Source organism: Trichogramma pretiosum, unplaced genomic scaffold, assembly GCF_000599845.2.
Source record: "Trichogramma pretiosum strain Unisexual culture from Peru unplaced genomic scaffold, Tpre_2.0 scaffold1, whole genome shotgun sequence".
Taxonomy (NCBI): Eukaryota; Metazoa; Arthropoda; class Insecta; order Hymenoptera; family Trichogrammatidae; genus Trichogramma; species Trichogramma pretiosum.
The window spans coordinates 5,501,425-5,517,067 of record NW_019641703.1 but is presented as its reverse complement, the minus strand read 5'-3'; the positions used below and the strand labels follow the sequence as shown (position 1 = coordinate 5,517,067).

The 15,643-nt window shown below is 45.2% G+C and overlaps 1 protein-coding gene across 1 annotated transcript in view; it reads right to left on the bottom strand.

The window, feature by feature from the left end:
- LOC106653744 (AF4/FMR2 family member 4-like) overlaps positions 1–15,643 on the bottom strand; it is a 238,584-nt gene that overhangs the window by 31,552 nt on the left and 191,389 nt on the right. Inside the window, exon 4 of the mRNA XM_023462811.1 lies at positions 5,022–5,229. Coding sequence (XP_023318579.1) covers positions 5,022–5,229 — 208 coding nt within the window. The remainder of the gene's footprint in view (positions 1–5,021; positions 5,230–15,643) is intronic.

The window sequence follows — 15,643 nt, the reverse complement described above, 5'->3', positions numbered from 1 at the left end:
TATGTTTGCGCGTCAGATCTAGAGGCAACACACACACTACGTCGAGTCGGCTTCTCTTCATTTTTCTTCTTCTTCTCTCTCTCTTTCGCTCGACCCGTCTTTTATGTATATAAAGCACCCTGGTCTGCTGCAGCAGCAGTAACGCAGCCACCTACACAGTTGAGATTGTTACTTTACGACGCGAGCAAAAGAAGAAGAAGAAGAAGAATGCAAGAAGAAGAGGAGGAGGAGGAGGATTGAGAGCTGAGAAGGAGGATGAAAGACGCGAAGAAGTTATTTCGAGAGAAAGGTGGAAGATCACTTTCAAATTGTTAGATTTAATTCGGCCCCGGACTCGCTCGCTCGCTCGCGCGCGCCGCTTCTTTCCTCGCTCGGGGAATTTTGCATCGGGGCTGCTGCTGCTGAGCGCGAAGTGACTTTTATAACGAGCTCTGTAACTTTTGCCACCCGAACGATAGCTTATGCATATATAACACGCGCATTTAGCCGGAGAGCCCGATAGAAAAAGTTTTGTTGTATATCGGGGGGATAATTTGCATGATCAATCGTTGTCAGGAAATAGCGCGGCACATATACTCGAAAAATCGAGAGGGAGCAGAAAAAAAGATCAAATGGAATGAGAATTATACAAGTGAGTGAAAAGATCTGCTTAATAATCCTGTACTAGCCGCAAAAACCCATCAGCGCGAGGAGAATATCTTTCATCTTCGATTCACACCTGCCCGAGCACATTTCGACTCGAAGAAAAGGAACACTAAAAGTAGCACGCAGTGGCTCGACTAAAACCCTTACGGTCGATCTACTTTATTTAGAGATCAGCGAGCGCGCGCGAGTGGGACATAATCTGCTGTAGGTCGAAAACACGAAATCCCATTTACAGCTCCTAATAAAAGAACGTCAAATTCCGGCTACCACGCATTTTTTCCGTAAAAGGCGGAATTAAAAAATAAAGGAAAAATGAGAACCTGCAGCGCCCACGCGCGTATAATGCATGCAAAGTATGTATATCCACTCACAGACATACAAAAATTCAAGGCAAATAATACAGAGAGCCAGAAAAGATCCTTTATAAGCTGGGAAAATCATACTTGCGGCAGTTTCACGCTTCCCTTTTCATACGAGTTAAAAAAAAGACCAGTAGCTGCCGTTTCTTTCATCATATCGAAGAGTTTTTGATATATATATAACGCAGCCAAGCCACGGAAATTCTCTCGACTATACTCCATATTCTCTCTCTCTCTCTTTTTATACTCGAAGAAACTCTGATAAAAGTGTCTTATTCTTCTACTGCTACTGAAGCTTGCGCGAGCGAGCGAGCGAGTGCGCGCGTCTGTGCGTATAATAACGTTGTAGAAACGATGAAAGTTTAATACTCCGTGGCTTCCACGGAAATTTAATATCCTCCCTTGCCAACCTGCTCTGGATGGTACGTATTATTATTCTTCTTCTCCTTCTTCGTCCTCGTCGTCGTCGTAGTCGTTCTTACTTCGTCGTCGTCGTTCGTCAAAGTGTTAGAGAGAGAGGAGCGGAGGGCCGAGCCAAGAGAGAAAGATAGATAGACAGGCTTGCTTATTGCTGCCTGATGAATAAGTTTTTCTCTCAAATGCGGCTGCTCTGGTTTTGTTTCTTCATTTCGCGCGCGCGCTCGCCTCCATCTCCTCACCTTAGATTAATTTTGAAAATTATGCGACGAAAAAAAAGAAGAAGAAGACGAAGAAGAGGGAAACGCGTAGAGAGAAAAAAATTGAAAAATTAGACGTTAAAAATGTAGACATCAAAGTCAGCCGATCAACGCGACCCAAATGGCAGCAGCAGCAGCACTGCACACTGGGTCTTTTTAACGCGCGCGCTAATAACGCGACGAACAATCAAAAATAAAATCCTTACGTGAAATTCGGCCCTTTTGAAATTTCTTGTTGAGCGCGCGCGCGAAAGAAGAATCTCTCACCACAAGGTGCACACACGCACGCAGCAGCATACAGAAAAAGTGAGAAAAAAGAGAATTATGGAAGCGCGCGTCAAAAAGTCAAACGAAATAACTGTACGGTAGCTTGTGTATGTGTGTGTGTGTGTGTGTGTGTACGAGCGCGTGAAGTACTTAAAATTCTGGACAAATCTGAAAGTCTATAAGGGCGTTGGTTGCGGAAAATATAACCGTGGCAGAGAAAAGGCAAAAGCGACAGAGGGAGTGAGAGAGAGAGAGAGAGAGTGAGTGAGTGAGCAGCACTAGAGCACAACTGGTAATAGGGGAATTTCACGTCAACGCACGCACCATCATCTCTCCGCTCTCTTTCTCTGCATACATACACCATACGATGTGTATGCGTATTACACACGTAGAGAGGTATAAAGATTTTGACGCAAAAGCTAGAGGACGAGAGAAAAGCCGACGACAGACAATTGATTGTAACGCGTCGAGCGCTCTCCCGTACGTTCTGTATACGTATATATTTTTATACACGTCGCTTATATATACACACGTACGATTGTTACATGCGAATAATACGCGCATATATATGAGCGACGGAAAGTGCCGACGCGTCGTAGTTGTCGTCCACGAGCAGCGGCAGCAGCAGGAGTTCTCTCTCTCTCTCTCTCGATGCGAGATTTGATTTTTATATATAAAATCCAGCGGGATTTAAGTGAATTTACGTACGGTGAAAATGTAGCACGTGTAAATATACACACATAATGCGGGCACTCAAAATATACAGGCTAAATTTGCCTCGTATTATCGAATTATTCAATGGGTATGACGTATAACACGTGTAAATGGTACGGGTTCGTGAGAGAATTTAATAATTAATGTCCACATATACAAAAACATTAATCGGCGTCGCGATCGAATTGCTAATGACAAGGATTAAACGCCGATAACGAACGAGCGTACCGCAGAAGAAAAAAAACACGCGGCCAAATTAATTCGCATAATTGCGTTAAGCTCGATGGCGCGTCGGCGCGCATGTATATAGCCTGGGCAAACAAAAACCAAAATAAAAGAAGAGCCAAACGGTCGGAAAAGACAAATGAACGCGGAGTTCCGTATACGCGCAAAAGTATTAGAAGTCTCGGTATATCTAATCCAATCAAGCCCCATAGTATACAAAACTTCGCCGACGACAACGAGCGAGTATAAGCAGCAGCACTCGATCTTTGATCCGCCTCCGACTGACCGTATAAAGTACATATAGCCCTATATTGCGCCACCGCATCCCCCTCGTGTGTGTGTTTATAAAAGTAAAAGCTCGCTCGCTCTCTCGAATCTGCGAGGCAAACTGCGGTCGATTTTCTTGCGCGCGTGTGTGTGTGTGTGAGTGTGAGTATATATTGTCTCCTCTTGGGTCGTACAGGAAACACTGAGTGTTTTCCACGACCATGCGTTATCACTGGCAACGGCGGTGGTGGCATCGCATATACACGCGCGCATACAAACACACAGTGGTTTTCCCCCGTTGACTTAATTGAGAGAGGTCACGCGCTAGCTGAAGCTCCGGCTCGCAAAAAAGCTCGCTTTCTCCCTTGCGAGCTTTTACCGCAGTTTCACATCTTTTCTTTCTCTCTCTCCCTTTTTTTTTCAACTTCTAATGATCGTACCAGCTATACGCTCGTGTCGCGTCGTCCGAGACTTGAACTTTTTCTCTCTGTCTCTCTACTTTTCTTCTTTTACACGCTGAAGAATAATCGAATAAAAAATGTTTCCTCTTTCGAACTACAGCACTGTTACGACTGTGTGCTGCTATTATAACAACTATCCTTCTCTTTCTCTCCGTCATTTTTTTTAATGCGTATATATGACACTTGGATTTTTCAGTTATATTCTCTTGTCTCGTCGCCGAGTGCGAGGGCAAGAGTAGTAGTGTATACTGTATATACATCGAGGAGAGCCACGCGCGCGCGCGCACATCCATCTATCCTTGACATGCTATAGGAAACTTTTGTAATACGTCGCGTATACTACTACCACGACGACGACGAACCAATCTAAAAGTTTCCTTCGTGGCGGTATAACACGGCTGGCAGAGAGGATCTCTAAACTCATATACCCAACAGTGAGTGAGAGAATAATGTAACATAGATATATAGTAGGAAGTTTTTGCAAAATTTCACCGAGAGACTCGCGCGAGAAGGAGCGAGAGAGAGAGAGAGGGTGAAAGAGTACAAGGAAAACTGCGTATACGTGTGCCTACGAAGTGTTCGTGTTCCATAGGAATATAAGTGTGTCAGCGCGGCTATGCTGCTGCTATATTACACACTAAAATGCTGCAGCAGCCCGAGGGTGCGAGAGAAGAAGCGAGTATTCGACGGCGTCAAAGTAGACGAGCAAATATTTGGAAGTTATGAGCACGCGAGTCTTATATGTGCATTACGCACGTATATATACGTGTATATAAACGCGCTTGCGGAGGCGCAGAAAGTGCGAAAGAGGCAAGAGAAGAAGAGAAAGAGGCTTTAGTTATTATACCATCCACGTGCGCGACGACCGTCTCTCTCTCTCGAGGGTACGCTCTCGCGAGCGAGCGAATGTGTATACTCTGTTTCACCGACGATTATTGAATTAGCGAGTCGACGTGTATAGCTCGGTATATAATACGCGTTCGAGAGATCGCGTCGTCGTCGATGGATCATCGGAGCGCATCAAAAGACGCAGTACACACACGAGTTTACACGATCGGAAACGATCGGGGGTCTGCCTTCAATTTTAATTTTGCCATCGAAGTTACAAAAAAGCCTTTAAGGCATACAAAGATATGCACGAGGAGAATCAAAGAAGAAATAAAAAAAAATAAAGAAAAAGAGGAAAAAAAAACGAGGAACGACAAGTCGTCGTGATCATCGTCGTCGTCGTCGGAGGAGCCGGAGATGTAAAATTTATGTACGCGCGGGGTCGAGCGCGGGGGGAACTAACCGACGATCAGGATCCGCGTCGCTCTTAAATGCTAATGAAATTACAAAGAGGCAGCAGCAGCAGCAGCAGCATAGCAGCTATGCTCTGCTCCGCTCCGCTCTCGTGCACCGCATACCTGTTTTCGATTTGTCAATAGAGAGAGGCGACTCGGCACCGAGCGGTATCGTCGTCGTCTGATTTGTGTTAACGCTTTGATTGGACGATGTCGGCGACGATGCCAATGTCAAATCCGAGCCTGGCTGCTGCTGGTCTAGTTTTCTCTTGTGATTGCAGAGTTTTGACGTTTCCTTGCCTTGGCTCGGGCTCCACGGCCTCGACGCTACCTGCAAAAACAGAAGCAGAAAAACGTAATTAAATAAACGCTGGTTAATTAATCATCGGACATATATTGAATTTACGTGTACGTATAGGCTCGTATTTCGAGAATTCAACAGGTGGACGCTAAAGTATCAAATTTAATTGTCGCTCCTTTGTTTTTTAACGATCGAATCATCATCATCGCATAAATCAGCTGCGTGCCTTTTTTCAACAGCTCGCAAACACTTGTCTATCCCCCCTAATCGTGACGTCATCGTAAAAAAAAAAAAAATAGAGGCGATGATTCGACTGCGCGATTGCAGAAAATCTGCAGCCGCCACTACCGCCGTCATCGCCTCCACCACCACCACCCGCCCATGCGCGCAACTATAAAGGCCGGGAGAGGATACAGTCGCGCGCTCAAATGTATCTATATCGCTTGTGCGCGCACGAGCCACCTGTAGTTCGCCGCGATATAGTATATAGTAGGTTGAGTCCGCAAGATCTCGCGCAGCTGCGCCCCGCGCGCCTGAAACGTGAAAGAGCAGCCCACGTGCTCTCTATGTCGCGCTCGCTCGCTCTCTGTCTGTGTGTATAGTATGTACACGCATAGGAGGCCCTATACCGCCGCTGGCTGGCTGACTGGCTGGCTGGCTGGTCTGCACAGATCGGCATGGTATATATAAAAAAAGGAGAGGAGAACCGCACACATTTCTCGAGACTCTTCGTCGTATAATTTTTTTTTTTTTTTTTTTTTATACCGACGAAAAAAAGATTTCGTTTAAAATCTCTCTCCCTACGTAGTCTGAGAATCAACCACATCATCGTCGTGTTCATTAACTTTGTATGAGGCACGCACGCATACAAGCGCGCGCGCGCGAGTTTAATAGCTAAAGGATTAGAGAAAACACTAACCAAAGCACTGAGTCCAGTGACATTCCTATCGCCACCGAACCGGCTGCTCCAATCCATCTGAAAATACAGGCTCATCTTCTCTGCGCTTCTCGCTTTTAGTAGATTAATTAGTAATCGGACTTTGTCACCGCAGGATACACTTAAGAACTACACCACACATGGCCACACACAAACACACTTATGAGGCTTATATTATACAAATATAAGATTGTAATTCCTTCTTTTTTAGTAGAAAAAACTACGATTCAATGATTAATCAAAACTAGGATAAAGCAACAAATTATCTACGCACAACACAAAAGAAAAATAATCGTGACAAAAAGTGAAGAAATAAAAAATAATGATAGATAAATAGCCACAGTTGAAGCACACAAATCGCCGTGACTATATTGATATTCAACGATAAAAATTAGTGTGAATGAGTATAATTGTCGGTGCAATGTTAACTAACTACTTCGTTTGTTTTCTAACTGTGTTTATTGTTTATTTAACGCGTTTAAAAGACATTAGCGTTACTCATGGCAGAAAAAACACGACCGCACGCGGGCACGCGCCCTCGCACACTAAACTCTCTCTGTGACTGCGTCGGCCCTTTTCGCCAGCAGCAACAGCAGAGCAGCAGCAGCAGCAGCGGCATTGCAAGTCGAGAGAAGTTTTAGGTGAGGGTTTGCGCGTTCTCTCTCTCGCTCTTTCTCTTTCGCTTTACCACGTGCTTTCGTCCCCACCAATGGCCTTTTTTTACGCCGAGAGGTGGGATTCTGCTCTCTGTTGCTGCTTTGTTGTCATCATCTCTGTGTATAATATAGTGGGGCTGCGGATGCTACACTATATGCTTTCGGTGGGTATACATGTAGGTATATATACGTGTGCGTGCATGTATTTCAATAGCTATGGCATTCATTCACTTAAGCGCAGGGAGAGAAATGCATTGTAGTACACGCGCGCGCAGGGCATGAGAGCAAGCCAGACCAGACCAGACCAGACCAGACCAGAGAGACAGAGAGAGAATTTGCCGTGCGGATGATGGCTTTCGCGCGCGGACGACTTTTGTTTCTGTGCGATCAATTTGGAGCAGAGAGACAGAGACAGAGAAGATATGTCGAATATTTTCTTCATTATGCTGTGTGCGCTATTTGATATAAAATATAGATGTATAACAATGTATATAGTAGATGAGAGCGCACGCGTATACGTATTCCCGCACATTTTCGAGGTTGCGTGCGTGTGTGCGGCACCGATGACATTGATAAATGTATATTCACCGAGAGCCGCTACTACTATATCGGCACTTTATTAAGTGTAACAATTTCTAATCATTTCGTTCTTCTTTTTGCCGCATCCGTATGCGTCCCGTGCCGCCGCGCGCGCCGAGGAATTTTAGCTTGTGTTCCGCAGCGCGCGCCCTGCGTGATCCTCCTCTCAATTCATCATATTTCAAATTTATATACATACACCAGCAGCCGCAGCTATAATACACTGCTGGTGTACTACTCTCTCTCTCTTTATCTGGAACGCACTTGGAGCGTTTAATTAAAATTGGAAAATAAAGCACCCAAGGTATATGCAGAAAGAGAAAGAGAGAACTTTGTATAGAGCCAAGCTGCAAAGGCGAAGAAATGTGGCGACTTGAAAGAAAGGATATCACGCATGATAAGTTTCGAATCAAAAGGCAGCCTCTTGCGCTCGCTTTCGCGCACATTTCACGGCACAAAACACATTCCGATTGCCATTGTCGAATGTATGCGTAGGTATAAAATGCGAAACTCATAAGCTCGCGCTGCTGGGGTGATGGTGGTGGTGGTGGTGGTGAAAAAAGGGAAAGAACGAGAGAGAGTAAAAGTATACACTCACGTCAAACACAGGCGAAATAGTCGCGTGCGAAAAAACGCTAGCAATTAGCAAGTAAATAGACTTATAAAGCTCTCGGGTATTCAAAATCCATTCTGAATAGAGAAGAGGGGGGGTTGTGTTGGTTACAAGGTCCACGCGCCCGCGCGAGCGAACGTCAATTGTCTATTGTGCGACGAGCCTACAAAGAAAACTCCTTGTGCTTGCGAGAGAGTAGTAGTAGCAGTATAATATGATATTGAAACAAATATATCCTTTCGCAGAGAGAGAAAGCCGATATTATATCCCTTCCGCTCCTTTTACTCTCGCATATTATCGCGTGCGCGCGCGCGCGTGCCAGCCAAGTTTCTGCTTTTTACGAGTGTCTGCGTCCTATTCACCGGGATATTTTGCGGCAGGATCGTTCCCTCTCTCTCTCCCTCGTTGATTCGTTTAGCTTCTGTCTTTGTGTCTTCTCGTTGAAATTGAGCATATCGAAAGTTAAAATTATATGTGTATAGGCATCGACGTGTGCAGTATAGGGATCTCCATCTACTGTACATAAAGCGAAGCGAAACTTAACCGGTTGGCTGGATGTGGAAAAAAATTTATGGCTTCCTTTTGTGTGTTTTCGCGCGCGGGCGCGTGCATAATATAAGCGACCGGCGCTACACGATCCTGGTATATACAGTAAATAATTAATATATAACACGTGCTCGAGCGCGTAATAAAAGCTCGGCACGCACGTAGCGGTGGAAAAAGTAAAACGCGAAAGTCACGAGAGATTTTCTACGAGGAGACGCAACGCATTGTATACGTATACCTACTAAACTAAACGTGCACCTAATCGATGTCGTCGCTGCTTTCATGTCCTGGGCCTAAATGGCGTACGAAATGCGGCGCGCTGCACCTATTTTTCGTGCGGTTTTTTTTCTCGACAAAGTTGCCGGGACCGGGGACACATATTACGGGCACAAAAAGGACACAAGGCGAACTTTTATACATACGGAAACTTACGTAATGATATATCTCGTTGACTGCGACTGCTGTTGCGCATTATGTGATGTATTATATACACGAAGACGTTGGATCTTTTTTTATTATTTGCCTCTTTTTCTCCGAGTCAACGGACTAGAAAATCGCCATTCGACTCGGCTCTGCGCGAAATGCCAAAAATTCCCTCTCGACTATTATGTAAAATCCGCATGCGACAATACGATCGACAAAGGGATGAACTCGGTCTCAGCTTGGACTCGCTGCGACGTGATTCACGTGGACCGTATATGATGCTTGATAAGTACACGAGTATACAAAGCCACTAGATGTACTTACATAATGACAGTATATATGTACACGTGTGCATTGGCGCGCACACAATGGCGTTCACATAATAACATTCATTCCGAATTTTCTTTCGCCGCGATGTAAATTTTCGTCCAAGATTTGTGTATATAAATCCGCAATTGAGATTCTCGAGTGCGCGCTACATTACGGGTACGTATAAGCACGATCGCTGCTGATCGTCTCGGGTAAAACTGCTCGTGCTTTTATACGCTCGCGCGCCGTAAGGGATGATACCTCGAGTCGAGCCTATAGACTATACACGTGTACGTACAAGCGAATTTATTGTCCAGTAAACTAGCTGCTATACGTAGATGCTACGAACACGGGTCCATTATGCGCGTTATAGGTGTATACGTGGATATATACGTATACAGCGACGTTTAAGTAAGATAACAAACTCTCCGGCATTGGCTTTGCCACGCAGCAGCGCAAGGGGATAATTTTCTACGCCGAGCTGTGTAGTGCGCGATTGCGTATTATACTGTACTACTTACACTGTATGTATACACACTTATTCGCATACGCTTCACTTGTATAGGATACGTACCACGCGCGGGCGGTTATGAGCGCGAAATTCTTGCCCTGGTACTACTACTACGGAAGAATCTCGAGAGTTACATGCCTATGCGTATATATACAGGCCATTAACGTGGAAAAGTGAGATATATCGCGTTCATGCGAGAGCGCAGCGTAAATACTTGCGGTCGCCGCGCGTATCTCGCCAGGTTTATATAGTACCTATATTCGCGCGCGCGCGCAGCAGCAAGCCAACAATTATAAAAGGCCAAGAGAGTTTGATTTACTTTTTCCCCTTCGGCCCGTAAATCATCGCTCGTAATGTCCGTGTGTTTGTAAAGATCTCGAGAAGAAGAAGAACGAAAGAGAGAGAGAGAGAGAGAAATCGACAAAAGTTAATTGGACCTCTCGATCTTCCGATATTTATAATATGCAAATAGAAGACAAGAAGCAGCAGCCCGCATACGTGCTATAGGTAGATATGTGTCGAGCGCTGCTATACACCACAGCTCCGAAAGGGGCATTATACACATATCGCTCGCACGCTCTCGGCGTGATCGATGCCGGTTTAAATTATAGCACTTTGTTGTAAATACGTGTGTAATATTCGCGCGCGCCACAGTTCGCACGCGCGGCAGGGAATTTCGAACATTTTTACCTCTCTGGCGTGTAACACACACACACGCAGTGCTCGAGCTCCGCAGGCATTTATTATGCGCATTCATCTTCGTCGAGTAGACTATATTACGCGGGCGCGAGTGACAATTTATTGGAGTAAAAAAAAAAAGAAAAAGTTGAATGATTCGCTTTATATTCCATAAATTTGAATGTCGCATCGCGCGCACATTTTCAGAACTCGATTTTGCTCGTTTTACTTATTTCACGCGCGTTTTTCTCGATCGTTATTGTGTATATACGTAGGCTGCTGCTACTGCTACTGCTTCTGCATGCGTGTTATACAAATAGCGCGCATTCATGGAAATTCTGCGCGCATATACAGATTCGACGTTTTCAAAAAGCTCGTCGACAAACGATGATCGATTTCATTTACACGGCAGGCAGAATCGATTAATAATGGCAAAAACGGAGCAAAATATGCGCGCCTACGACGACGCTGCTGCTGCATTTACACAACTTCTTAACCCTTTTTCTCTCTTTGCATTCGCTGCTGCTGCTGCTGCTGCGCACACAGTTTGAAGTTTCCACAATTAACAAACTTGCCAAGTTCCCCTCTATTATTACACGTTGCAGCCGCACACACACACACATAGTCGAAAATTGCTCTTTTCATTCTTCTCGGGGCCGCTGCTCGTGTTAACGATCGTGCCCGCGCGCGGGCGACATTTAGCGTATACGTGTCGATATATGTACATATTTTTTTTTGCGCGCGCCCGCTCCTCCGTTCAATACAAATCCACTCGAAAAGTCGCACGAGCAAAAACACGCTCTTTTGTCCCTTTTTTTCGAGTGAGACTTTTATAACTGTGTTTCGCTTGAGGTATATACCAGCGTGTATACCAGCGTGTATATACAACGAGAGAGAGAGTCAAGTGATTTTGTCATCGACGTTTTACGTCTATTATTTTTCATTGAACAGCAGCGGTACAGCGGTAGCGGCAAAATATGCAGTTAGTTAAGCTTGCGAAGGGCGCAAGTTGGCGCAAGATCGACGTTGTTGAATTTTTAAAATGGGGCTCGCTCGCTGCTGCACGTATATGTATGTGCGTGTAAATGTGTAGAGTACCGTATACATACCGTATAATGGTGGCGCTAAATTGCGCGCGCGATTTTCAGATTTATATCGCACCGACTGTGTACGAGTGCGCGCTGTGCATATTGTACCCATATTTTTCGAGTGATCGTTTGCTCTCATAACAATTGTGCGGTTTTAATATATGCTCGCGACGCAACAAAACGGGCGAAAAAAGGGCTCGTGTACATATTACGACTTTTTACCGTCGCATTGTTTTTTAACTCGTAAAAGTCTCTCTCTCTCTTCCGCGCAATGCCGTAACCGATTATGCCTCAACGGTATGCAACGACAAATAGCCCATCGATTTAATAATAATAACACGGCTCTGTCTCTCTCTTTAAGTATCGCTTATTACATTATCTCACCTCTTTCGAGACAACCCGAAAAAAGAGCAATTCCCACGCATCCACGGGCGCTCCGCGTGCAACGCAGAAACAAGACAAAAAGGTACAGGAAAAAATAAGAGACGCGCGCACACAACAATCGTTTCGCAGCTATCAAGCCTCTCTTTTCTCAACTGCACCAAGTTAGCGCGCGTACATACATACGCACGTATAACGAAGCGAGGCACACGTAGCAAGCACAAGCACCGCCGAGGTGAAAGCGAGAGAGAGAGAGAGAGAGCGAAAAGTTATACGCTCGGTCTTCTTCGACAGTTATGTATATAATCGTCGACGAGCCTCGAAGCGACGACAGCGATTCATTAAAAGCATCTGCTGGTGTGTGTGTGTGTGTGTGTGTCGGTGTTGGGTGCGCGTAAATACGTTTCCAGCGCACAGCTCGCAGCATCCACCCCACCCCACATATTCCGCAATTACGTAAACGAAAAACAGACCGCGAAAAAGCTCGAAGCGCTTTAAATATACATCTACATAGATGATGTAGCACGTATATATATATAATACCGAGACGCGAGGAGGACGGTACGATGCGACGACGACGACGACGCGCAGCAATTTTTTCGATTAAAAATGTCTCGAGCGAAAGTTGCGAGCTTATAATATATATGTTTTTCGCTGCTGTGTACACGGGTGGCAGGGGTAGCAACGCGGCCTCTCAGAGCTCGAGAGAGACTCCATTATTGAATGGCAAACTTTTATTGCTCTTTTCTCGCACCTCTCCGCTTGGTATAATACGTGTATGCTGCACTACGTATACACATAAGCTCGTGTTATTTCTATTTTGCGCATTTTGATTCTGTATATAGTATAGTGGAGCTTCCAACTACGCGATAATGCTCTCTCTCTCTCGCATGCGTTGCGGTCGCCGATTACGCTTCCTCGTATGTGTACGAATGTATAACGTTGCTGGTGCTGCTATGCCATGAACATGTAGCCGACGCCGCTGCTGCTGCGCGTTTTCTCACGCGAAATTTTGGAATGCAAATTTGCCCGCCCGAAACGTGCAGCAATTAATCCCACCACGCCGTAAAATAAAACGCGCAAGTGTATGTGTATAACCTGTATGTGTATACGCGCGTGCAGAGCAGCGTACGTATAATCGGCGTTCGCCTGCGAAATATAGTCTATGTATAATAATCGGCTTGAAAACTTTCGCATACAATTAGAAGTTGAGTCGGTTGCAAGCGCGCGGCCGAGAGACAGAGAGAGAGAGAGAGAGAGAGAGATGGAGAGAGTAAGCCGTACATGGGCGAAGCTCAGCAACCAAGTGTATCTCTCTATATAGACACAATTACTTCGACAAAGCGACAATCAACGAAATCAACAACAAAGCCCACCCAGAGGTAGAGAGAGAGAGAGAGATACATGCTTTCTGCACTGTACGTAAGACCTCTCTAAATATATAACAACAGCGACGGCGGCGGCTGAAGCACATATAGTGGCGTTGGCGGTGACGGTGTACACCAGACACATAACCGTTTCGCATCAAACAATTATATACGTACACATATAGAAATCCCCTCGAGGTAGAGAATGAAGTGGTATACATATACATACATCAACACGAGCTGCGAGATCGCCCAGTAGTGCTGCCGCTATACACTATGTATGTACTATGTATGTGTGAATCACCGTCGGGTCAAATCGGCTTTACAAAATTTCACCTACAGCGATCGACCGGGCTTCTTGCGTGCAGCGCGCAGTGCGTATATATATATTTGAACCGCAAAATACTCTTGGAATTATCTAAGTATCGTATACGTATACGCGTTGCTCGAATAGCCGGAATGTAAAACACTCGAGTGCTCAGGACCACGGTAACGAATCTCGACTACCGATATCGTGAAAAAAAAGCAGTAAAAAAATACCAAACCAGCAATTACCGCGGTAAAAAAGTCGATTTCCAAGGTTTCGAAGGTGGACGCGATGTTTTTTTTTCGAAGGTTGCTTAATTAATCACGAAACGTGATGCGTTTGCGGGAAAAACCGACGCGTGTATTATGCGCAACAAAAAAATGTCCTGCGGGTGCATGTGCATTGATCAAAAGTACGAGAAAAAAGGAAAAAAAATCGAGATCGAGGCTCGAACCCGAGACGCTGTGCTGCACCCACGCCCAACAATACAAGAATGCGTCGCTAAAACTTGAAAGCCCCGCGCGCGTCCATAAATAATAACGCACCTCGGCTGCCCCGTGAATTTCGAAAGTTATACGCGCAAATGTGTTAATAAGACGAAAATAAGAGCTGCGCGAGAAGGCGGCTGCGGCGGAGTCACACAATTTTGTCCCGAGATCTCGACGGAGCTGCTCCTTTATCGTGAGCTCTGCTACAAATGTTTTTTGGAATGCAGCAGCAGCAGCATCCAGCGGGTATATAACACGGAATGGAGAGAGAGAGAGAGGGAGATCCGAGAGCGAGCAAGCAGCGACGCGGGAGACTTTTTTTGTCCTCGTGGAATTATCATGGTTTATACCCGAACGATGACGACGTTGACAATGGACTTGGCGCGCGGTGCATTTCGTTTGTGGTGCACGGTGCTGGACGAGCGAGTGGAATTTTTATCGTCGAATTTATTAATTGTGACTGCCACACGTTGCTTTCTTGTATATATATAGAAGTTTCCGTTCTTTCTCGCTCTCTTTTTTAATTTTGTTCTTCTTTTTTTTTTCATTTTCATGAAAAACGCCGCTCCGAGACTGTGCCACCACCCGAGAGAGGTGATTTATTATACGCTTGCGCCCGAGCTGCGCGCATAGAAGAGAGAGAGAGAGCCAAGAGAAGATAAGCCGATGGCCGCTGCTGCGGTCGTAATTCGTTAAGAGATAAAAAAATATTAGGACTAATAGCGCAATAAAAATTTAATTCGATTTTCGGGCTATTAATACATTCGGTTTTTTACTCTCATTCGCGAAATCAGCGCCAATATTGGCTCGCTGCTCGTCGAGAACGGCGCTCGCATAATTATTGTTAACGTATACGGAATAATCATTGGGAACGAGAGGTGACACGCCCACCTGCAACGCGTTTAATGCAATGAGCGTATAATACAATATAAAGCGTGAATATTGATTTAATTTATTCCGCAGGCTCGCTCTCTGGAAAGTGTTTGCCGATGATGATCGCTGCGAAATTAATATATGTCGGCGGTCGAGGCTTATTATGTCCTCTATATATACGTACTTAAAACAAAAAAATGCCCAATATTCGCAAAAATTAGCTCGGCTGCATCGGAATTATCGAGAATATCAACCGTATTATAGCCTCGTAAAAGCAGCGATACCTCGACGACGTGTTTGTTTGTGTGTTTTCGCAATCAAGTACTATACTATCATCATCATCATTATTATTATCATAATCATGAGCATGGCTGATTCGAGGGCGGGTCTCTGGAAGAAGCCAAAGCAAACTTTTTTAATTAAAAGCTGTTAAAATCATCATCGCCCGTAAGTGGCGCTCGCGCGTTGATTAATTCAGTCGGTTTTTAAAACAATCTACGAAAAACAAACATCACGTATGAATATTCAAAAGCTGCGGCGAGGAGAGAGGTACACGCGCGCGCACGCGTGCAGCGAGACTAATCTCGAGATACATGCTGCGCTTATAATAGTGCGCGCGCGCAGCACCAAAGGAACGAGCGAACGAACGCAGCAAAAAAAAAGAGGAAAAAAAAGCTGCCGCCGAAAA